This window comes from Eutrema salsugineum, unplaced genomic scaffold (assembly GCF_000478725.1).
Source record: "Eutrema salsugineum unplaced genomic scaffold, Eutsalg1_0 scaffold_19, whole genome shotgun sequence".
NCBI lineage: Eukaryota > Viridiplantae > Streptophyta > Magnoliopsida > Brassicales > Brassicaceae > Eutrema > Eutrema salsugineum.
Window position 1 is genome coordinate 966224 of NW_006256838.1, and position 22696 is coordinate 988919.

The 22696-nt window shown below is 34.5% G+C and overlaps 5 protein-coding genes across 5 annotated transcripts; 1 reads left to right on the plus strand and 4 right to left on the minus strand.

Moving 5' to 3' along the window:
- Window positions 1–3540: 3540 nt before the first annotated feature.
- On the minus strand, window positions 3541–5485 carry LOC18019982 (protein GRAVITROPIC IN THE LIGHT 1). Its single transcript, XM_006402492.2, has one exon. The coding sequence runs from the start codon at window positions 5288–5290 to the stop codon at window positions 3800–3802; it is 1491 nt and encodes a 496-aa protein (XP_006402555.2). The 5' UTR covers window positions 5291–5485; the 3' UTR covers window positions 3541–3799.
- A 3764-nt stretch (window positions 5486–9249) lies between these two features.
- Window positions 9250–10502, plus strand: LOC18019983. The gene is made up of 4 exons (XM_006402493.1): window positions 9250–9426; window positions 9527–9601; window positions 9806–9946; window positions 10155–10502. The coding sequence occupies exons 1-4, from the start codon at window positions 9250–9252 to the stop codon at window positions 10500–10502; spliced, it is 741 nt and encodes a 246-aa protein (XP_006402556.1).
- Window positions 10503–11823: 1321 nt separating this feature from the next.
- Window positions 11824–13764, minus strand: LOC18019984 (spindle and kinetochore-associated protein 1 homolog). Its single transcript, XM_006402494.2, has 9 exons — window positions 13555–13764; window positions 13350–13474; window positions 13087–13199; window positions 12911–12998; window positions 12720–12787; window positions 12530–12635; window positions 12411–12440; window positions 12181–12294; window positions 11824–12048 (listed from the first exon to the last, which is right to left on the minus strand). The coding sequence occupies exons 1-9, from the start codon at window positions 13649–13651 to the stop codon at window positions 11971–11973; spliced, it is 819 nt and encodes a 272-aa protein (XP_006402557.1). The 5' UTR covers window positions 13652–13764; the 3' UTR covers window positions 11824–11970.
- Window positions 13765–15029: 1265 nt separating this feature from the next.
- On the minus strand, window positions 15030–16381 carry LOC18019985. Its single transcript, XM_006402495.2, has 2 exons — window positions 15986–16381; window positions 15030–15320 (listed from the first exon to the last, which is right to left on the minus strand). The coding sequence occupies exons 1-2, from the start codon at window positions 16124–16126 to the stop codon at window positions 15030–15032; spliced, it is 432 nt and encodes a 143-aa protein (XP_006402558.2). The 5' UTR covers window positions 16127–16381.
- A 2046-nt stretch (window positions 16382–18427) lies between these two features.
- Window positions 18428–19908, minus strand: LOC18019986 (autophagy-related protein 8g). Its single transcript, XM_006402499.2, has 6 exons — window positions 19752–19908; window positions 19524–19575; window positions 19372–19427; window positions 18992–19044; window positions 18750–18868; window positions 18428–18677 (listed from the first exon to the last, which is right to left on the minus strand). Exons 2-6 carry the CDS (start codon window positions 19558–19560, stop codon window positions 18574–18576), a joined length of 369 nt encoding a protein of 122 aa, XP_006402562.1. The 5' UTR covers window positions 19561–19575; window positions 19752–19908; the 3' UTR covers window positions 18428–18573.
- Between the last annotated feature and the right edge of the window lie 2788 nt (window positions 19909–22696).

The window sequence follows — 22696 nt, forward strand, 5'->3', positions numbered from 1 at the left end:
GTGTCCTTTAGATGCCTTCGGCCTCCCTATAGTTTTATTCATATGAAGACAATATATGCACTCAAAATTAAAAATAACTGAAACACAGATCTGAGTTTGGGCTCTAACTTTTGTTAATCAGTTTGTGTCGTTTAATCTATTTAAACAAGTTTTTTGGGTTATTCAATTAAATATTTGTATGGTCTCTACTCCCTTTGTCCTCAGACTAAAATACGATTATCATTGCTAGTAGGGAAGATTCTTCTGATAAGGATGAGATGATGCCAACAAAAATATAATTTTCAATAATCAAGTGCTATTAGCATATTGCTCAACTCCTAATCTTTTGGCAGGCTAATAGTATTGTCTAATACATAAATTTTGTAAATATGTAGATATGTACAATATCTTTTATTTATAAAATTCCGAAATAACGTGTAATCACCCAATCGATTATGGTTTACGTGTGAGACAAATATTCATTTTTTTCCATTTTCACAAATGTACTCAATAATTAATACATTCAACTATTCATCGCTAATCGCTTCATGACTCCGTACAAGTCCGATTGATTACGTACACGAACGTGTAACTCGCAGCATCAAATGCGCGGGCCCATTAGAGTCGCGTATGTCCAAAACTCCAACCAAATCAAAGGAGTATATTATTACTACTATTCTCTAGCTATTATTTACACTCACGTATATATTAAATGAATGAATGCATGGAAGAAGACGTAAAATACACAAGTTAAACTACTAGTTAAGTACATATTTAAATTAATTTTCGAAAGAACACCATTTACAAAAGATTTTTTTTTTTAAACAATTGACCAGGATATGTAGCGCTTAGTAAATTAATGTCAAACAAAACAAATACTAGCTTAGTAATTTATGCTAGCGCATCTGGATTTAATCTTGTACATTATACATGTTCATAAAATGATTATTTCAAAAGACTCCGAAATATCTTTCAAAAATGTACATAGATTTAAATTAGCATTATTTGACTATGGTATAGTTTGTGCGACAAATCACAGAGTATATATACAATATTGTCAACGGTGAGCTTCCTCGAACTACCGAAACATGCGATGACTTTTGAACAACAGTTTGAGTTTCAACATTTCTTAAGAACAAAATTTTGTCTATTTATCTTTCTCAATAAGGAAAAATCAAATTGAAACTCAACGAAAGAAAGACAAAGACATCTAAAAAGTCACGCATACATAACGTCTTCCGCTAACATCTAATTGATGTCGAAACGGATTATTCAAATTGTTGACAACAAAATAAATAGAATTTTTTTCAGTTTTGGTGTTTCCTCTATCTGGCTGAGAATTGTATAATACTAATTTGAAATGGCGGAACAAAAACATTCGTAGGAGTTGACAAAAATAGAGAGGAAGTCAGCTCAAAACACAAAATACAATAATACTTATTCGTGACTTAAAAATCCAAACATTGGTCACCCGTTCGGGTTATGTTTGAGCTGATTTCTAGCATTCTCAAAGATAATTATAATACTATATGATTTATATTGTTCAACGTGAAACTATTCATTAATCATTAGTTCATTACCCACTTTCGGTATATTGATTATTTAATAATGGTGATTCTGCAAAACACATCGGTTGTTGATGGTGCTATATTAACTATTAATAAATTTCATGCATACTTAACAAAAATAATAATAAAATATATATAGATCAACTTTAATTCCGTGCATGTTTGTCTGTTTCTCCTTACTCGTATTGTATTTGATAAGTCGAGACATTTTTGCGAAGTTTTGTTTGTGATAGAATGCATATGTGTTGAACACATGGATCGATCTTCTTTTTCCTTTTGATGAAGCGGATCGACCTTTCTTACATATGCTATCATTGCAAATGAATATATGTGATCATTTAATTATTGCTGAAATATGGAGGTAAAGCGCAACACACGTAATAACATGCATAGATGAAGTTTTTTAAAATATATTTACAAACATACACTATACAGGCGAAGATCATTGCAGAAACAAATATATACGTACCTAAGTTAATATTTCTAAATCCACTAGCAAAAAAAAAAAAAAAAACTACAAGTTGATATTTCTTTATGACTTTACAGAACTAATGGATCGACCTTTCTTACATATGCTATCATTGCAAATGAATATATGTGATCATTTAATTATTGCTGAAATATGGAGGTAAAGCGCAACACACGTAATAACATGCATAGATGAAGTTTTTTAAAATATATTTACAAACATACACTATACAGGCGAAGATCATTGCAGAAACAAATATATACGTACCTAAGTTAATATTTCTAAATCCACTAGCAAAAAAAAAAAAAAAACTACAAGTTGATATTTCTTTATGACTTTACAGAACTAATGGCTTTATTTAGCGCCAAAAAAAAAAGAATTAATGGCTTCATTTGACGGTAAAAAACAAATTAAAGGGATCAAATGTCAATGGAATTTTGTCTTATACTACAGTATTATTTTAAATTCCATATATAAAGTTGGGTGCTGACTGTTGAGACCCAAAAAGATGTATAGAAGTGGGTTTTATGGGTGAACTTTCTATCCGAGATATTGTAAATTAATACTTTAATAGTAATGATATGAATTCATATATACGCACAGCTGGCAATATTTTGTATAGTCGTAGTACCTGATGTGTCATAAACGCTTTTGGATACCTCGAAGGGCAATTAAAGGGTTTAGGAAAAAAGAGTCCGATTAATTTAGAGCTTAATTGTCCTCACATAAAGCAGATAATCGTTCTTCTAGTTTCTAAAAACGTAAGTCGGTTCCTTCATTTGCGGTGAATTAAATAGGATACTGTACCTTGATATCAATTTTGACAAATTCGTCTAAACCACTTTCTTCTATAAATCCATAGTCAACGAAGGAAAAAACGCAAATAATATACAATTATTTATATCATATGTGATTACTAGTAATAGACGATCACATACAATAATCCTCGTTAGTCGTTTTCTGGTACGTAAAATGACATCGTACCAAATTGTACAGCTTGGTCAAGTCAGCCATGCCAACAAAAATTTGAAGGTACGACGAATATATGTTTTCTGTTAATGCCCTGTCGACCTCTCTACGCACGTGCACTACTTTTCCATTCGATCGGTCATTAATGGGCCTGATGAAGCCCATAAATATTTAATCGACTGAATTCACTGAATGGGCTTAAATAACACACAGATACATTATGTGAAATGTGATCAAATACAAACACTTTTGGCAAAACTTACATTTGATGATCAATCTTTTTACTTTGCAGAACAAGATACTTTATTGTAGGTTTCTAAAATATATATGAAGGCAAACAATATTTGTGTAAGGCTTTTAGGAATTTGTATTCATTATTCACTGGTTTAAGAACATTTTACTAGAGCAGTTTTCTTGGTCGTACTGCATATTGTAAGAAATAGCGTTCATAAAAGAAATTCAAATCCCGCTGGATTTTAATTGCAGTCTCTTCATAGTGACTGGCTCCAATCAATCTGATAATCAATCTTTTTTTCTTTTGAACATCCCATCTGATAATCAATCTATTACAGCTTTACTAAGATGAAGATAAACAAATTAATTCTTTGCAATTCAAACTTAGTTCTGATCCCAAGGAAGAAAAAATCAACATAGCTTTCTATACACTTTAAACGCAATCAAGAACTCAAACCAAACTTGAAGAACACAGTTAATCAACATACGTAAGAAGGTAAAAAGGTTATAACACTTGTAGTCATCGAGCTGCCAAGTCCCAGTAGAAGCTTTTGAGCGACGGTTTAACCATTGGTCTCTTTCATTTACATTTGAAGCCGGTAAGGTAAACTTGAGACTGGATCACCGTGCACCCGACTTTAAACCCGGGAACTACAGTAAATCCTACTTTGGCTCGAGTAGGATTCATCGACAACTTCTTATCTTGTCTTCTTTTTAAGACATTCTCCATGAAAACAATCGAAAAATCCACTCCGCTCTCAACTTGGAAAATCTCAACCGCAGGGTCAAAGGACAAGGCCAACTTGTGAAGTGTCCAAATAGAGCTAGCCATTGTGACGAAAGACTCATAGAATGTGCTCAGTGATCTCCAAGAACTCAACACCGCTTCGGTTTGATCCATGTTGCTGAATATCGAAGATTCCATGTTCGGGTGAATGAGCTCGTGATACTTGCTATCACAAAATCTAGAGAATCCACAATCTTTATCTCTTTCAAGAAGCTCCATTGGATTGCTCGATACATGCTGCATCAGTTCCCTCAACGAAGAACCTGAAGAACACGTCTCAGATTCTTCTTCATCATTCTCATTTAGACCAAATCTTTCTTCATCAAAACCTCGAAACATCCCCAAGCAAACATACGACAACAATGCATACCTATTATGTCCCTTCTTCGCATACTCTACCTCAGGATGAACAGAATTTGCCGCTAAATCCAAATCCCACCCAGCTTTTTCCATCAATTCAATCAGAATCTTAGTGAACTTCTGTATAGCTTTAAAGGCATCATGCAATAGAGACTCATAAACCCTAACCGATAACAGAACATCCGTGGATGATGATTTGGAATTTGCAGACAATCTCTTTGACAACTTCGAGTTAGATTTCTGAATCTCACCCAATTTGTTCCTCAGACTCCACACTTGCAAATCCTTTGCGTCCATCTCAGCTTGTAACCGGTTTGACACCGTTTCCAAAGCTCTAAGCTTGCTCTGATTCTCCTGCACCCGAGATTCTAAACATGACCCAATCGCTAAATCAGACTCAAAATCCAAACTTTGCCGATAGTTTCTATAAAATTGCTTCAAATCAGACAATTTCTGGAGGTTACAGACGAGAGCTCTATCAGCAGCCTTGACGCTTTCCTCGACGAACGGCGCGTGTGCGGCTTGCAACTGAAGATACGAAGCTTCAAAAGACGATACCGTCGCGAAAACCGAAGAAATCAAACTCAATCCCATCTGGGTATCCAATTTCCTAACCTGAGAAAGCTTCACTTGATTAGGTTTAACCAGAATCCTCGTCTGAGCATCATTCACCGGAGATCCTGGAGAAGGGGTTTTGGCACTAAGAGGTCTATCGGGTTTGAGGACGACGACTTTCTGATCGGTGATGAAATCTTCGGCAGAGTCAAGGAGTGCGAAGCCCTCCGCATCGGAATCGACGCCGACCCTCTCGCCGTCTTCGGTGAAGAACTCGTATGTCTTGGTTTTGACCGCCATGGCTAGTTTCTGAAACATCGCAGAGAATTGTGGAGGAGCTGTGATTGCCGATGTTTCCACTTCCCGCATCGCTGAAATGCGCAACCAGAAGAAGAAGAAAAAGCAAAAATGTATCCTTTCCCCACAAAATCGAAATCGATTTCTGAAGAAAAGAGAAGACTTGATTTTGATTGCCCAGCCCCTGAGACAGTCAAAACTTGTAAGTATTTTGCTTGAAGGATTAATGGTGCTTTGGATGCATTGGAAGAAAGGAATGCACAAAGCCTTTCCCTTTCCGCTGTATATTTTTTTTTTTTGCTTTTTAGTTATTTTTTTAACATAAAGCAGAGATTTATTTAAATTTTGTTGTGTTTTTCTTTTCACGCCCATATCTAATTCCGCTGACTTTTGATGATTTGGTTAACGGTAACAAGTAAGTAAGAATTTGCTAGAACGACTATACGGCAATACCAATTGCGTAACAGAGAACATCAATGGCTAAGTAATTTCTTCAGAGAATTTATTTGTTTTGTTAAGATTAGGTTAGTTTTATTCTTTAATGTAATTTGCTAATGGTCGATAAATCAGATTGGATATAAATCGGTCTCGATTTAAGGAAGAGTTTAAGTTTTAACCTTACGTCTACGTTTACTGTCAACACTCGTGTATCTATAAATGTGAACGGCACGAAAATTAAGTGTGGTATGCACTTTCTACATTCTTTTTTATCTTTCATACTATTCATCGTTAATATTTAATACTCGGATTACCAACTAATTAAGATCTCAACATCCCCCTTGTTATTTTTAGTGGTCATACCGATAGTTTTACTATAAATACGGTGAAAAAGGGTTATTGATCCATATTATTGGGACCAAGCCTTTACTGGTATAAAACTTTGATTATTGACCACTGAGACTAATCATAGCTTTGAAGATACCTTTACAAAGACATGTCTTCCAAAACTCATCTCCCAGATTCTTGCTTTATCTTTTCCCTTTTCTTCATGTCTTTGTGATGCTTTTAGCAAACATTTTTAGTGCTAATTGTTTATTAGTTATTACCATGTTAGTTAACATTCACGGTTCTATCTAATTTATGTGTGTTAACTGTTAATCACAACACAAATTCAGGCTTTATCTTTTAAACATCTGCCGCTAGAAAAGATACACGTGTGTTTAAAATTTTTTATCACATCGACATTTCTCAAAGTTTTGTCAACTCAAAAATAATGCTTTTTTCACCTTGTTCTGCTACAAGACATACCAATATGACAGTCACAGCATCTAGACATGGTCGATACAAGAATATCCCTAATCATTTCGAATTACAAAAGAATGATGCCGAGCTTAATCATTCTGTTAACCATTCTAATATAGCCCTTGCATATTCCAAGGTAATTTCTGAAATTCTCTAACCACTTAAATTCGCTCTTATATAAATATGAATGTTAATCGTGTTTCATTATTCAAATGTACTTTGACTGCGTTTCGAAAATTTATATATATTTATAGATCGAGTTAATTGTGAATATAAAAACGAATTAACTATGATGTATGTAGGTAATTTAGGGATTTATCATTTATGCTAGTGTGTTGTCATGTTATTATCCGAATTCAAATCCACATGAAGTATATTAGTGAGACCAAAAAACAAATACATAGACGATTTAACATAAAATTTTAGTTGCCTTGGATATGTATTTTAAGCTATATTCGATAAGCTTTTATGCCATTTAATTTACATTTTGAGAAGGTTAAAAATTAAACAAAACAAAAAATAGCTATAATGGATTGTTTTTTTCCAGTCCGCATTTATCACACCAGTATGCGAAAATTCCACAATGGCATGCACAGTTATATTTATCCATTTATATCTTGTGGGACATCAAATCAAGTATGAAGACAAAATCGTGGGTCGTATGTCACTCTCCCTTAGTTCTCATTTGACCATTTGGTTACCAACGATTTCGGTTGTTACTTGTTAGATAAAAGTTCGTTCTTCAACGACGTCGTTTGACAAATTATAAAAACATTGATTGTCTGTGTGCTGCTGTTGTGATCATTGATTTCGGGTTGTGAAAAGACAGTAACAATCAACATATAATATGATATGACTTTGCCTAATAACTTCTTAGAGAAATCATCAATTCAATTTTGAAAATGTTTTAATATTTAGAATCAAATTAATTAAGATATAATTCGGTTTTCAAATAGACAATTTGTTACATTAGATTTGGATCGGTTAATCGAGTTGAAACCTACCTAATTGTTGTATTCGATGGAGGAAAAATGTGAGTGTTATAAAACTATGAACCCCATATCAGAATACGAAACGAGCCTTAAAAAATAGTAGCACAAACCGAAGTGTAAAAGCCCAAGCCTGTATAGATAAATAAATTGACGAAAGTAACCCTGATCCTTTAACTAAAGGCTTTAACGAGAAAAAGGACAGCTGGACCGAATCGGATCAGATCAAAAGCAGAGGGCGTCGTCTTCTGCCCCTCAGGCTGCTCTCCTCCGTACCAAACTCTGATCCACCTCTCTGTCCCTCTCTCTCTCTCTCTATATATATATATATACATATATACACTTTATTTTTATTTTTTTCCTTCTTAAATTTATTACTGTTTTTTATTTAAGAAAATCGTACTATTATAATTGATAGTTGAGATTATTTTAATTATTTTTCTAGTATAATATAGGTGGCCTAGTGAGGTGTGTAGGTATTTTTAGTAGTATAAGCAAAGAACTAATAAAGCCCATGCATCCACTTCTCACTGGTTTTCGAGAAGAGTCTACAGCTGTGACAAGAGGTCTTAGGCTCTCTTTCTTCTTGGAATTTGCTCTCTATTTTTCATACTCCATATTTTTCTTTTTCCCTATATTCAATTGTAGTACAAATTATAAAACATTTATGTTTTTGGTTATAAATGCTGCTTAGTTTATTACAGTATTTTGTTTGGATGCTAATGGTGTTTCTTTAATCTTTCTTAGCTACTTGATATACTGAATTGGGTAGTATTCATATCATTTATTAGCTTATTTATTTTGAAGAAAAACAGTAAAAACAGAAATTTGTTTTTAGTTATTATGTCTGTTTCTACGAAATTGCCATTGAGAAATGGAGAGTAGACTGTTGGAGAGAGCCTTGTCATTTAGCACTTTTGCACAGTTTACCAGACAGGGAGCAAAAAATGAAATATATAACGAACAAAATTCTCGTTGTAATATGATTTGAAATTTTTTCAAAACTCATATCTTTTTTTTTTTGGTAACAGCTCTCATATCTTTTTCAAGGAAACAGTACACTCTATTTTATTTGAACGAACACTGGTTTTAAAATCTATATTTAATATAATTTCGTAGAGATTACAAACAGACGGACTATCTTTTAGAGTATAAATTTTATCTATAATACTGTGGGATAGATCAATATAAACAGGTACGGCATTAAAAATTATTTTGACTGTCAAATACGAGAAGATGATGATCTTTTACTTTAAATTGTACTATGATACTTTATTATCAACCATTTTTAACCTTTTCTCGTATAATTATATTCCATAAGAAAGGTCTTTTCATCTAAAACTATTGAGCGAACGATAATTACCCTAATTCTCATTTCTCATCATCGGGTATTATCATCTATACGTAATCTAAGATTGACCTGATCCAAAGTGAAACGAATTCTATAATGATACAATTAAAAATCTAAGAATCAACAAATCACCTTTAAACTAACCAAAACACATTAATTAACGAAGAGATTGCACATCCTAGACTCGAAGAAAGGACGAGATGACTCATTTAAATTAAGCTAGTGGTCACTCTCTCCAGGCGCCGCTCTCTCTCTTTCTCTCTCTCTTTCTGGGAATGGTGAGTCAATTTCACCACTGAGAGCTCAAATTCGCCTGACCTGACCCTGACCTTACTTATTTCACTTCCCTCAGAAGACACCACTCAAATTCGCCGCTCTTTCTTTCTCTCTCCGTCTCTCTCTCTTTTTATTTTTTGATGTTCTGGGTCTGGTAATTTTCAATTTGGCAGATGGAAACTGGGGAATTTCCTGCATGGCTTGAGGTTTTGTTAAAAGAGAAGTTCTTCAACGCTTGTCTGGAGCATGAAGATGTTAAGAAGAACGAGAAGAACATTTTATGTGTCGATTGTTGCCTTAGCATCTGCCCTCACTGTGTCCCTTCACATACCTCTCATCGTCTTCTTCAGGTCCTCTTTTTAAGATACAAAAGTTTCACTTTTTCTTAGAAATAGAAATCAATTTATCGAGAAAGATTTAAACTTTCTGTTCCTGGGGAATCTTTTGCAGATAAGAAGATATGTGTATAACGACGTTTTGAGGGTAGAGGATGGTTCGAAACTAATGGACTGCTCTTTAATTCAGGTTTGTTGGTGTGCTCTCACAAATCCTGTAATTAATTTTCCTAATTTCTTACCCTTTAAAAATCTCATAATCCATTATTGTAACAAAAGGAAGCCAATTTTCATGGGTTCTAGTGCCCTAAATCTACAGCTATTAATCTTTTTCCATTAATACGCGTCCTTTTTTCTTCGTTTTGTGTGTATGTGTTAATGATGATGATTAAAGCCATACACAACGAACAGTTCAAAAGTTGTGTTCATCAATGAAAGACCTCACTCTCGACAGTTTCGTGGTTCCGGCAACTTTTGCACCACCTGTGACCGGAGTCTCCAGTCTCCTTACGTTTTCTGCTCTCTCTCCTGCAAGGTCTGCTTCTAAATTTAAGGATAATCTTTTCTCTTTGATTACGTTTTCGTTTCAAATTCTTTCGAATACCCAATTCAATTCGCAGCTTTTCTTTATCTGGGTCGATGTTCTTTTTTTTTTTGTTTGTTCCTTTTCGATGTACCATTAATCACACGCGTGTACGATCATATTCGCACGTAATTAATTGTCTCTTTGTTTGCTTTTGTAGATTAGTGACGTCATAATGAGACAAAGAGGACTCTCTGGGTTTCTTCGCATCTGCAAATTTCTTCCTTTAACCGACGAGGTCACGACAACGACGCCGAGTTCCACGCTTGAACCCACCGGGTCGGCCCGAACATCTTCCGGGTCAGGCGGTCACGGAGGCGGAGACATGTTCTGGTGTCAGGCGCTCGCTTGCACCGCTACAACTGAAATCGTTCGGAAGAAAAGAAGCAGTTTGTCGACGACTTGCCGGAGAGTCACGACGGTGGTTTCTGAGACTAACACGGAAGCTCCGGCGAACTTTTTAAACCGACGGAAGAATACGCTGCCGCAACGAGCTCCCCTCTATTAGGCCGTGTGGATTTGTGGGAATTTGGTCGAAGTGGTAAGTAGAATGAATACACGTAACATAGTCTAATTATTAAAAACAAAAAATCAATATCCAAATATCAAATCGAGTTTTAGGTTTTGTAGAAAATGGAATCAAAAATAGATACTAGAGAAAGAAAAATGGAGCTCTCCTGATTTTGTCTGGTCTGTGTACCGCGTAACGGGGGAATTCTATGTTATCTATTTTCAAACTATTTAAATACTCTTAAAAAAATGAAACATATTTTCGTATAGTCCGTTATATTGCTTCCACTTTTATTATGTTTTTTTTTTACTTGTTAAAACGTTCAAGGGGGTGATTCTCTTACTTCATGATTGCATTTTCAGTTCACTATTAAGGCCGCCTAGATTTGTTACTATTTTACTGCGGCGAAGCAATAAATTCTCAACTCAGAGATTAAAATTTCAATCATTAAATGCATTGGGCCGACCATATCTTTCTTGGCTGAGTTAAATGATACGTTTGAAAAGAGACGACCGTAAAATGGTAATGGAGAACTCTATAGTCTAAAACGTGTTTGCAGAGAATTTATGATTGTCTCTTTCTTGTAAATAAAAAATTTAGGTTACAACATACTATACTAGTAATGAAGTAGTTTTTGATAGTAATATTTGGTTGATAATTAATGAATTACGGTAAGAGTGTTTGTGGTTTGTCTTTATGCATTATTTGTGTTGTCATTGCACGAACGAAAGATGACTAAAATGGATTAATTGGTTTATATGAGAAAAGAAGACAAAAAAAAATTGGGACAGACATTATAGATAAACGTGAAATTGTGAATGTTTCTGAGGCAAATAGTCTTTGGTCTCCTGTTTTCCTGGACCACCTTCTCCATTCTATTTCTTACTTCCTCTTTGTATTTTCTTGTTCTGGACATATTGTATATATGATACATATGAATACTAATGTTTTGTTCTGTTCGGAATAAATGACAACTAAATTTTCTAACCATGTCAACAGTAATAGTTTGCTTACAAGTTCGTTTAAAAAACAAACATAACTTTAGAACTCAAATATCGACATATAATAGACATATAAGGCAGTCAAACACATACGATCCTAGAGGTTTATGCATATATATATAAACTATGTATGCAGCTAAATCAAAAGTCACTAAATAAAAATAGAAACCGAGATTTGCAACTTTGTCGATTTGAATGGGACAGCCCATTTGTGCACTGGAACTTGAACCAGAAATAATAAAATAATTTAGGTTGAAAGAAATTACATTTGAAATATGACGAAGTAACGGAAATCGAGTTTTACTACTTTTGTGCAAATAGGAGAAATTGTTTAAAATATTTTGTCCATATTACAAATTCGTGCAATTTAAAGGTCACAATAGTTTAATTCTGGGCCTAGCTGGGCCTGTCGAGCAGAACAGCGTAAGATTAGGCCTAATGCATTCAAAGCACGAGTAGACATTCTATTGAGGCTTCAAAAGAATGATGACGCGATTTTGACCTATGCGAGTCTCACTAATACGACCTAGGTGTCGAAGAACCTGTTCAAGACAACAGAAGTTGACAATGACTATGCATCTCAATTCTCAAGTATTATCTATTTCTGGTGATGAGTAAAGGAAGCATACGAAATGTCGTTTGTTGTTGAAATCAAGGAAGCAGATAATACTTACCGTAAGTATTGCTTTGCCTGTGTTGTCTAGTTTCAACATTGGTCCCTTCATGTCAGTTTCAAGAAAGAAATGTTTGCCCTTTACTGATCCGGCTGTTACAATATCTCGTAGTTTCTAGATATCAGAGTTTCAAGATAATCAGTTGCCTATCTCACTACAATCTCAGCAAGATTTTCAGCATAAGAATCCATAAATAACTAACAATCAATCCTTGAAAAGAAATATATTACCAGTGCTTTCTCCCAGAGATTTTCCGCCAGCTCCGCAATATAACAAGCAGCAGTCAGTACAAGCAGATATATATCAAATCCGCAAAAACGCAGATGATAGAGAATAACATATGTGATACCTTTTGTTTTGGGGCTGCAATAAGATGAGCATTTGCTTCTGCATATGAAGCCATATCACTGATTGCCGCATTCACTTTCTCAAGGGTGAGCCTTCCCCTCATGTATCTTTTTATTATTGAGGAAACATCTCAAAAAAGCAATACGCATTTCGCATAACAAGGAGGGGGAAAAAAGGTAAAATGTACTTACGACGAGAGGGAATTCAGTTCTTCAACAGTTATGTACCAGAGCGGAGGAGACCCGCGACCTTTCTTCTCCTGGAAACGAAACCCAGAGATTTAACCATAATAGAATGCAATACTAGCTAAAGTATATCATAGCCATTGAGTCTTGAAGGCCATAGAGTCTCTCTGGACAAAAAAAGTATATGCAGGTTCTACCTTGGGTAAAACAGCTGCTTCATCCTCATATTTCAAAGAGCTTAGAGCAGAATTTTGTTCGTGGTGCTTTACATTTTCTTGGAGCAAACTGGAATAGAAACCCACTAATCTTAGTCTACCTTCTGGATTAGCTAAAAATAAACAAAATCAAAGGATATTGAAAAGAAGGCGAGTACCATCTATTGATATCAGAGTTCAACATTGTAGTCTTATCAGGAAAATGGGACGGTGCATAAACAGACATCTTCTGCAATTTCCCTTGCTGTTTCAGTGATGCCTCTATAAGTTTCTACAAAACAACAGGAATTCCTCAAAATTTCAGGATATAGAACAAAACCCAGTTCCAGATTCCAAACCCTACATCACTCAATACATCGAATTGAGATCATCTTACAGGTTAATGGCTGCATTTGAGATCTCGGAAGCAAACAAATCGTACCTTGGCTTTCGGAATAGCTTCGGCCTCTTCACGCAATCGGTCCTTGATCGATTGTACCTGAAGCTCCATAGAGCTCAACGCCGTATCGATCGCCGTCAAATCCGGGATACTGCTCGCCGGATACACTACAAAAAGAAAAATCGAAAATTAATTCATCAGACGGAGAGAAGAACGAGTTATGTGCGAGTGTTGAAATTCGACTCACTGTTCCGGGCGATGACGAGTTCCTGCAACTCGCCGATTCGTTTGTTGAACGAAGCTATCAACAGATCAAGAGAAGACCCAGCTTGCTTTCCCTCCATTCTTTACGAAACTCTCAATCTCCACCCTCACTATGTTAATCCCCTTCGTGTCGCTTTAGGTTTTACAAAATTGGAAGTTCCAAAATTTCCCGGCGGGAAAGTTGAAGCCGGATCGCCCTTTCCTCTATTCTCGGTCGCACAAGATATACTGGGCTTATGGCCCATAACTAATAACCATAACTAATAAATGGGCCCTGTACTCAAGTAGGTGATAATAAATTACATCACATCTCACCTCCCAAATTTTGAAATTAGATAACGTTACGGGATTTTACGGATAAAGAAACAAAACAAAAAAAAGGATAACGTTGCGGGAAAGAGAAGGCAAATAAAACACGAAGTTTCCAGGAAAATCAAATAAGCAACGTTTTTGATGAGAAATAATATACAAAAATTGCTTGCATTATTATATGATTTTGAAATACATAAGTCAAATTAAACTTAAGAGACGTCGATTTGGGACACCTGATTGCATTGGAACCAAACGCGGGATCTTCGTCTTTTTTTTGGACATCGTTAATAGTGACAGTGCACGCGAACTCATCCGTATATATATACGAGTAGACAGTGGTGGGAATGCTTTCTTTAATCGGATGAACACTTTTTTTTTTTTTTAATAAGAATCGGATGCAAGTAGTATTACTATTTTAAGGTCCACTGAGTTCAATATGATACTATACATACTGAGTACATAACTTTGGCTCAGTTCTGATGACATTATATATATAAATGATAAAACTAACGAAAATATATTATAAAATCATATCAAATTTACTATAAACCATTAAGTCAAGATAACTTATATGGTTTTTGGCACTTAATTAGCTGGCAATTTTTGTTTGGTTTTACTTTACTGCCAACTTGTCAGGCTAGCTTCTATAAATGTTTAATGGACACCAATACGTAACCATGCATCATGATCAAGTCTTTCAAAAACTTCTCGCGGTCGTCAATCAAACTCCAATGAATTAGTCTATCACATTTCGTACCTTAATAACAGAAATTGTTAACAACAACAAATATACAGTACATACTCTATACTTGTATATAAGTTATATCTAGCTAGTATTATCACAACACAACATAGGCACCCATGCATGTGCATATAAAGACGAGTAAATATAACGCATCATTATATGCGCATGAAAGCGTGGCATAGTCACAAAATCAAGAAATGCGAACGGCGTAGTGTATTGAACAATATCAAGAAACTGTTTCCACTAATCTAAATATACATTTTAAATAGAAAGCTTAAAACTAGGTCGTTTTGACCACAGATTAAACGAGTCGAAATGAGGAAGTTCTTCGTGACTTTGGTTATTATATATAAAAGCACAATATGAAAATTTGATGGAGTTGTTGTATGGTCGTTAAAGTATCAATTATGATGAGGCGGGTGCATGGTGGGCTGCATATAATCGAGATTGAATCCGGGATGTTCTTGATCTGATCTAGGTTGCTTCGTTGAATATTTGGGAACCTTCCAAGTTCTCGATGCTCTTTTAGTCGGCTCCGTTTTGTCTTGTGAAGCTCTTTTTACTCTGTGATGTTTACTCTTCCCATTGATACGACCACGATTAACTACGGCATGTTCGATCGGTGCTTCGCTCGAGTGGATTTTCGTCTCGTTTGTTGACGGTGCTTCAAGGCTTTTAATCTCCTCAATTTTCTGTGACATGGAAAAAAAAAACATCAATATTCTTTATCAAAAAACGACAACAGAAAACTATCTTGTTTACGTGTGTTTAACAGTTTTCTGTTAAAATATTTTTCAATATGCATATTCAACTAATTACGGTGTATATGACGTTTGAAATAAACCCGATTAGACATAATTAAGGAAATTTTATGAAAATTATGTGAAATTAGCTACACTAGTACTTGACCATATAATTTGCTCCCAGACTTGGGATTTGACTTAAGTAGTGTTTAGACCCTACATACAGATTATAGATTCAAGTTGTTCTGAACATATTTAAATGAAAAAAGAATTTCAATCAAGAATTGATTAAAAAAAATAAAAGTAGTTTAAAAATTAAGAACCTTGTATATAAATGAAGTAGTTGCACATTAGAAAAAAGGGACTTCACCCAAAAAACAAAAAATAACGGACTGTCTACTGTATACCGATTTTAGTATCAATGATCAAGAACTATTTTTCCTTGTTAGATAGCTCATAGCTATATATGTTTATGCGCATGTAAGTTATTCAAAACTTTTCTATAAAGAATATACCCAAATATCATTTGCACACACACAAAAAAACAGGAACACTAACATCATACAAAATAACAACCGAGACTGTAATTAACATCAGAATGTAAAGGAGCGTACCTTTGCAATCAAGTGATCACGGTTTACACCAAGTTTCTTCTCCATTGGTCCAAGGCGGCGGGAATTGCATAAGCTAGTCCGAGAAAGGATGACAAAAACGATAAAAAGGAAATAAAAGCAAATAGTCCTCGGCATATTCATGCCAATGGTAGCGATCAAAGAGATGACTTCGATTATAACCGACCGTTGCAGATCAATATACAAAAATATATATAGAGATAGATAGATAGAGATGGCCGTTTTAAGATATCTTGATTGTTATAAATGCTTAAGGCCGAGAGATTGCGTAATAAATGCAGATATAGAGAGAGGGAGAAAGAGAGAAAGAGTCGTTGATGGTAGAAGCAAAGGAGAGAACATGCAAATGTATGGGTGAGAAGAAGAAAAGAGTAGTGAAGGTCAGATATGGTGTGTGTGTGGCCCCCTCTTCTGTCTCTGAGAAATCCACCGACCCAAACCAGAGTAACCTAACGAAAGAGAAAAGACCAGACTTGTGCCTTCTCTCTCGTAGTTATAGCATGCATCCTCAGATTTGACCGCTTACCGAATTAATATATATTTTTATATTACGTCTATTAATAATAGGGCGAAAATCTAGCTAGCCATTGAAACGAGCAAAAAGGAGAATTAGGGTTTTTGATGCATATGCTTCGTTGTTTATCCCAAGAAGAGGGTTTAAATCTCCTACCTCTTTGTCTTTACGTTGAGGCCTTTGAACAATTTGCATGGTTTTACGCTACCTTTCTCACTTTGTCTCCCAATTCAGTTTTTTATTCTCTCTTTAATATATCTCCATGTGTGTGTTTATCGGAAAGCTTAATATACGCGTAAAATTCGATATTTCTAATAGAGATAAGAGAAAAGTAAGCAGTCTTTTTCGGCCAAACATTCTTCAAACGGATTATACCATTTTATCAGGTGTAAACAAAACGTACGTATTTATTTTCATCATTAACTGGAACATGAAACGGGCTATAAAAGCCGATTATGGATCTTATCAACGCTTGCAGGACATTTTTTCAAAACAACCTTGAACCAAGTGTGTTTTATTTTTATTCATTCTATGCATGGCTTAGTATTCATTAAGTTGCGCATTATTCAAAGTCAAATGGTTTATATGTATAAGATATTATATGTGATTTCTTGTTGATAAGAACTACTAATTACGCAACGGTCTTTTGATGTTTCTGAGATTACATGTGTTTTTAGATGTATTATTACATTGAGATATATATTGGTCAATTTATACATGATACATGTTCGATTGTTCATGTCTACGTGAACACAGTGACGTTTCAACCACCTAGCTATTTTGTTGCATTGCGATGACTTAATAGCAAATATTGCTATAAATATTTAATGCTAATAAAGTAATAATTTATATTCTTCTAATCACTGAGGGACATAGTTTGATGTTTTCAACAAGTGCATGGACACTGGTAGTGTCTGCTAAAACCCCAAAAGTCTTAACAAAATTGGTATTATATATCTGCTTGACGTTACGTGAAGAGTAAGACAAACAATAGCATCTGATGCTACTATGGTTGAAGACATTTCAGAATAATAGTGAGTATACATATATAACTTATTATCAACCTACTCAAAATCTCACAAAACGCACTAACTAAAATCTTGTATTTCAATAGGGAAATGTCTGAAACGCCTTTTGACACTAAATCTTACAAAATACGATAGGAACTCAATGCTGAATTTGGTTCAATGATTTATTGGACGTTTGATAAGATTTGTGGAAACTTGTTCAATTCTTCAGTGATATCGATCCGACGCTTTCCTGAACAAACAGAAATAAAAATAAAAGAAATCTAAAAAACGTGTTAAGGAGAAAACATCTGCATGGTTAAACACACACATTGACACTTATGCAACATGACACGATTTTGTTATTTTGTGATGCGATAGCATACGAAACCAAAAAAAAAGAAGAATATTTGACATATTTGTCAAATAATGCATTTAGAAACATAAGGTATAGTTTAATAGTTGACATGGAGGAAAAATGCATTATGGAGAGGAGAAAAGCAGAGTAAAGAACGTGTGGGACCAGAAGCAAAATGGGGTCCACAAAGCAGCAGACAAGTGTGCGTGGACCATCACCGCTCTGTTTTTATGTTGTTCGTGAAATCCCCAAAGGTCGTGCCCTAACCGCAACCCCAAGCCGCCATTGCCGCAAAGTATGACACGTGGTGCTTCCCATGTGATTTGTCTTTTAATGCAACATCGAATTCGAATCGGGTACAAACGAAGCCCACCATGTCTCGATAAAGCCCAATATCCACCGTGGGCTAGACCGGGAATTGGCGGGTCAAACTCTTAATTTCCCAATGATAAGCTAAAAAACCATTTCGACCGAAACGAACCGAACCCAAATTATAAACAAAACCAAACTGAATTAAAAAAACTTGTTTCGAAAACCGGTAGAGATAAACAGAAGCGAGAGCTTTTGCTGTTTGAAGTTTTGAACAAAAAAGAGAACTGAATATATTTACATTACACTAAAAAGCAAGAACATCAAATTCAAATTATTCGATAGGAAATTATGAAGCTTGAGATCGGTTTTTCTATCAGATTCATAGAACTATTGATGATCCAAATGTGCTTTCCCCACTGTAGGTAACATATAAGAATCCATCTTCTTCTTTCTTCTCTTCGTAGATCGTTGACATCATCGCTCCTACAAATCAAGTTTTCCCATTCAATACAAAATTAAGGGTTTTTTAAGTAGAGACTTAAGAAGACAAAATACCAGTGGGAGGAAGAACATTATCAACAAAGATGAAGATAGCTTTCTCTGCACTAAGTTGGATTCTTTTGCGAATTACATACACAAATTGGCCAATCGTCAGATCCGCTGGGACAAGGAATCTGTGAATCCAATCCAAGAATAAGGAAGAATGAAATCAATTATTTCCAATCTTAGGAATCCTGTGGATCATATTATTTAAAGAAGGTATGTATAATTCAAACTAAAGAGGAGATCAAACATACTTCTTCTTGTCGATGTTTGGGATATCACTTTTCTCAGCCTTCTCGACAATCACCTATTACAAAAGAGACAATAAGAGGTTTTCATTGTAGACTCAGGCCTTCTTATAATACAAAAATCTTTTCAGAGAAAGCCAGATAAATCTATCATAGTGTTCTTGTGCACGATTTCAATCAATCAAGATTTGAACTCCACACAAGAGCATCTAAGTTACAAGTTGGGTATGTTCGTATGAGATCAATCCCAACTAACCTATGATATCATACAAAATCTATGGCCGATTTAGGCGGATTATTCATACATATAGGCAATTTCAGAACATAAAGACAAAGCTCGAAAACAGAATCAAAATCTCAAAGATGTTTTTTTTTTTATCACTAACCGGGACTCGATCAGGATACTTCTCTCTGATCCTTAAAGCCTCAGCTTTCCTTTTTTCTGCATATCATCATCAACATCAGTAAGAATATGATCACATATGTATGACAAATTTCAACAAACCACAATCGAATTAGTGGAATAAGATGGTTTTACCGAAATCGTGGTCTTGCTTGAAGCTGCTTTTGTTCATTTTTGTGTGTCCTGACTATATATTTGAAAGAAAAAAAAGTTCGAAAATCACCGATCTACACTAAAGAAAACGATATTCACCAAATCCCAGCACAAAACCCTAATATTTTTCTTCGGAATCCACTTATCTCTGTAAATTTCGGTAATGGTCAAACAGAGTAAACTCAAAGAAATCAAAACAGAGAAACTTACAGAAGAGGAAGAGATTGTGGGAGGAGTTGATTAGGTTTCAAACTTCGGATTCTAATTCTAAATGATTGAATGATATCTCTGAAACTGACGACTGCGATCGCTACAATTACATAAGACGTTGTGTGTGTGAGGCCGTGAGGGTATAAAAAATCGCGTTCCTTTTTCCTTTTAGATTACCGCAAGATTATAAGACACGTCAGCTTATACTTGACCATATACGGATTACGGACTAACAATCGAGTCATTTGATATGTTTTTATTAGGCAAGTTAACGTGGTTTAAGGAACGTTTAGAGCTTTAATTGATTTGACAAATACGAATTTAATGTTATTTATTTATATGGACCAAGGTTCATAGCTAGTTAGCACAAAGTAATGAAAATCAAATGGTCGTTAAAGCCCATTATAAGACTGCCATCAGTATTGGCCCAACTTGTTATTCGTAAACTTATTCGAAAGCTTCGAGTAATGAATGTTTTCTTTATAACAGACAAATATCCAATTTTCTTTAATCCAACTCTGGTTTTATTGGATTTATAAAACAACGGATCCAGATTAAATTCTTCGCTTCGAAACTTACTGAACTTTTTTAGCCTTCAACAAATTTTGAAAACCATAATAGTAGTTAATTACTCCATGTAATAGATTAAGTAATAGTGCCATGCCCCGGTCGGATTTGTTCATCTAATTATTTTTGTCAACTGTTTCTTGATATTAAAAATAATAACATAGGGACGTTAACACTGTGTCAATCACTAATTTTATATAGTTTGAACATTAAAAATAAGGTTAATACAACATGGTTCTGTTGGTTGTTGTCTTGACAAATCATGAGTTCATACAATCTATCACTATCTATACTTTATGCATTGTTTCTGCCGTCAGTATGTATATATTTTTCTAATCGAGCCAACAATTTATGTGCCTCTTAAGGCAATTGATATTAATAATAAACCAACCAAAGGTTAACAAAATTTGTTATATATAAAAACTTACACGGTCCTTGTTTTTGATTGTGAATTGGATATGACATGATCCGGACCTGATTCATCTGAGTTGACCCCCTTGAAATTCCTGAATCAAAACTAAAACTCTTAATGGTGACTAGAGAGGTCGGAGAACAGGAAAAGACAAGCACATCTATTTTGAGGAATTTATATATTTTTTCTCGTTTATATATTTATAATAATTAGTAGTCTGAATGTTGAATGTGATTATCTAACTCGTATTGTTTCACATTCACCTAAGTATATAGGGGTGATCTATTTAGCTCTATAACATTTTTTTTTAATTTTCTTATTTTTATAAATTGGTTATGAATTTTAAATACAGGCTATCTTCGGACAGAGTAGCCAAATAGGTTAAATAAATATAATCTTGAACATCTTCATTTTCATTACGGAAATTGGTTGACGACAGCTTTCTCTTTGAACCTTCGTATTTCACTGTTAAATGTTTTAGAATGGTGTGTATTCTACGTTGATCTCGTTAGCTGTAATTTATTAACCTTTTTGTATTATACTAACCGTATTAATTATTTCCATGCAACCGAATCGCGGGTATGTATGCAAGGTAACACTCGGTCGATGTGTCCTTCCTCTGGCCACTCAACCACCTAAAGATTAAGTTAATTAAATATAAGCAATTTTGTAATCCTAAACACAAGAAAAAGCACAAAAAAAGTAATAATTTAATAGAATACATGTTGTTAGACATATTACAAGGTGGTGGAAATTCACATGGGGTTTTCTTGTTTGTCTTGAAAAAAAAACATGTCTCTAATAATTACAATATCCAATTAATACGATTAATTTATTCTATATTGTTTTGGTTATAAAATTAGAAATGTGGAGTTATCTTTAGGGCAATCGCATAAGCAATGTCTCCCTTTCATACACAAACCACGAAAACTTCCAAGCTTGTCTTGGACTTATTTGGTTTTTCTTCGTTATTATTATCTCTTGCCCGTCAATAAACGGCTACTTAAATATTTAAAGTATGTCAACAAATTTTACTTTTGATTTAACCCACAAAAAAAAATTACTTTTGATATTTCTTTTCAAAATCACAGAGAATCGCCATAGTTTTAGACATAAAATGGTTTAAATACCATATCATACGAATTATGGACCTATGGTACAAATGACATACTAACATATTCTCATTTTTAATCAGTTTTATAGAAATTTTATGCCTTCACTAAATAATCTATGTATTCTAACATGGTATGTTTTTATAAAGAAAAATACATGGTCGAAGGCTCAAAATTTGGTTATGCCCACATACTCATTATCCAACGTCTTAGTTTAGAGACTTTAGACCACTGCTTAAGTTCCGCAGAGCATCTAATCCTATGTAGAAAGGCTGTCCTGCTAATACCATATGGGTTAATGTTAGACTTTATTAGTCGTTTATATTAGTACTATTGATGTATGATAATTTATCTTTGAAGTTGGTAGTGTGTGTGAGATGTCGACGATACCATTACAACATCACAGGATCACAATTTGACAAATGAATATAACATACATATCAATTGATGATTTTACTTCAATAAATTGATAAACTTGTCAAAACAAACTAATACGAATCAAGAACAATGTGTTTTATTGATAATATACGTGTAACAGATGCGAGAAACTGTGACAAAGAAAAAACAATTAACTTTAAACAAACACATGTAAAGGGCACTACATCTAACAAGTCTATACATCCTATATTTTATAGTTAAATTTATGCGATTATTAAATAAAAATGAAAAAAACACACACACATAAAATCTAGAGGCAGCCCATTCTGTTCCTTAGTCATAAACAATCTCAACCATTAGATTCATTTTCAAAGGCAGGAATCAAAGCCACGGCCCACCTGCTGCAAGCCTGCAAGAGTTGTTTTGCATTGACTTTACCGAGTTACCCCTTCTCCAGGTCGAGCGTCTTCTCCGAA

Coding starts and splice junctions, on each gene's coding strand:
- LOC18019982 (XM_006402492.2), bottom strand. CDS start 5,290: ATGCGGGAAGTGGAAACATCGGCAATCACAGCTCCTCCACAATTCTCT.
- LOC18019983 (XM_006402493.1), top strand. CDS start 9,250: ATGGAAACTGGGGAATTTCCTGCATGGCTTGAGGTTTTGTTAAAAGAG. Junction 9,602..9,805: donor TGGACTGCTCTTTAATTCAG/GTTTGTTGGTGT, acceptor TGATGATTAAAG/CCATACACAACGAACAGTTC. Junction 9,947..10,154: donor TCTGCTCTCTCTCCTGCAAG/GTCTGCTTCTAA, acceptor TTGCTTTTGTAG/ATTAGTGACGTCATAATGAG.
- LOC18019984 (XM_006402494.2), bottom strand. CDS start 13,651: ATGGAGGGAAAGCAAGCTGGGTCTTCTCTTGATCTGTTGATAGCTTCG. Junction 12,999..13,086: donor AACTCTGATATCAATAGATG/GTACTCGCCTTC, acceptor TTTCTATTCCAG/TTTGCTCCAAGAAAATGTAA. Junction 12,636..12,719: donor GAACTGAATTCCCTCTCGTC/GTAAGTACATTT, acceptor AATAATAAAAAG/ATACATGAGGGGAAGGCTCA.
- LOC18019985 (XM_006402495.2), bottom strand. CDS start 16,126: ATGAATATGCCGAGGACTATTTGCTTTTATTTCCTTTTTATCGTTTTT. Junction 15,321..15,985: donor GTGATCACTTGATTGCAAAG/GTACGCTCCTTT, acceptor TCCATGTCACAG/AAAATTGAGGAGATTAAAAG.
- LOC18019986 (XM_006402499.2), bottom strand. CDS start 19,560: ATGAACAAAAGCAGCTTCAAGCAAGACCACGATTTCG. Junction 19,428..19,523: donor CAAGCAAGACCACGATTTCG/GTAAAACCATCT, acceptor GATGATATGCAG/AAAAAAGGAAAGCTGAGGCT. Junction 18,678..18,749: donor TAATGTTCTTCCTCCCACTG/GTATTTTGTCTT, acceptor CTTGATTTGTAG/GAGCGATGATGTCAACGATC.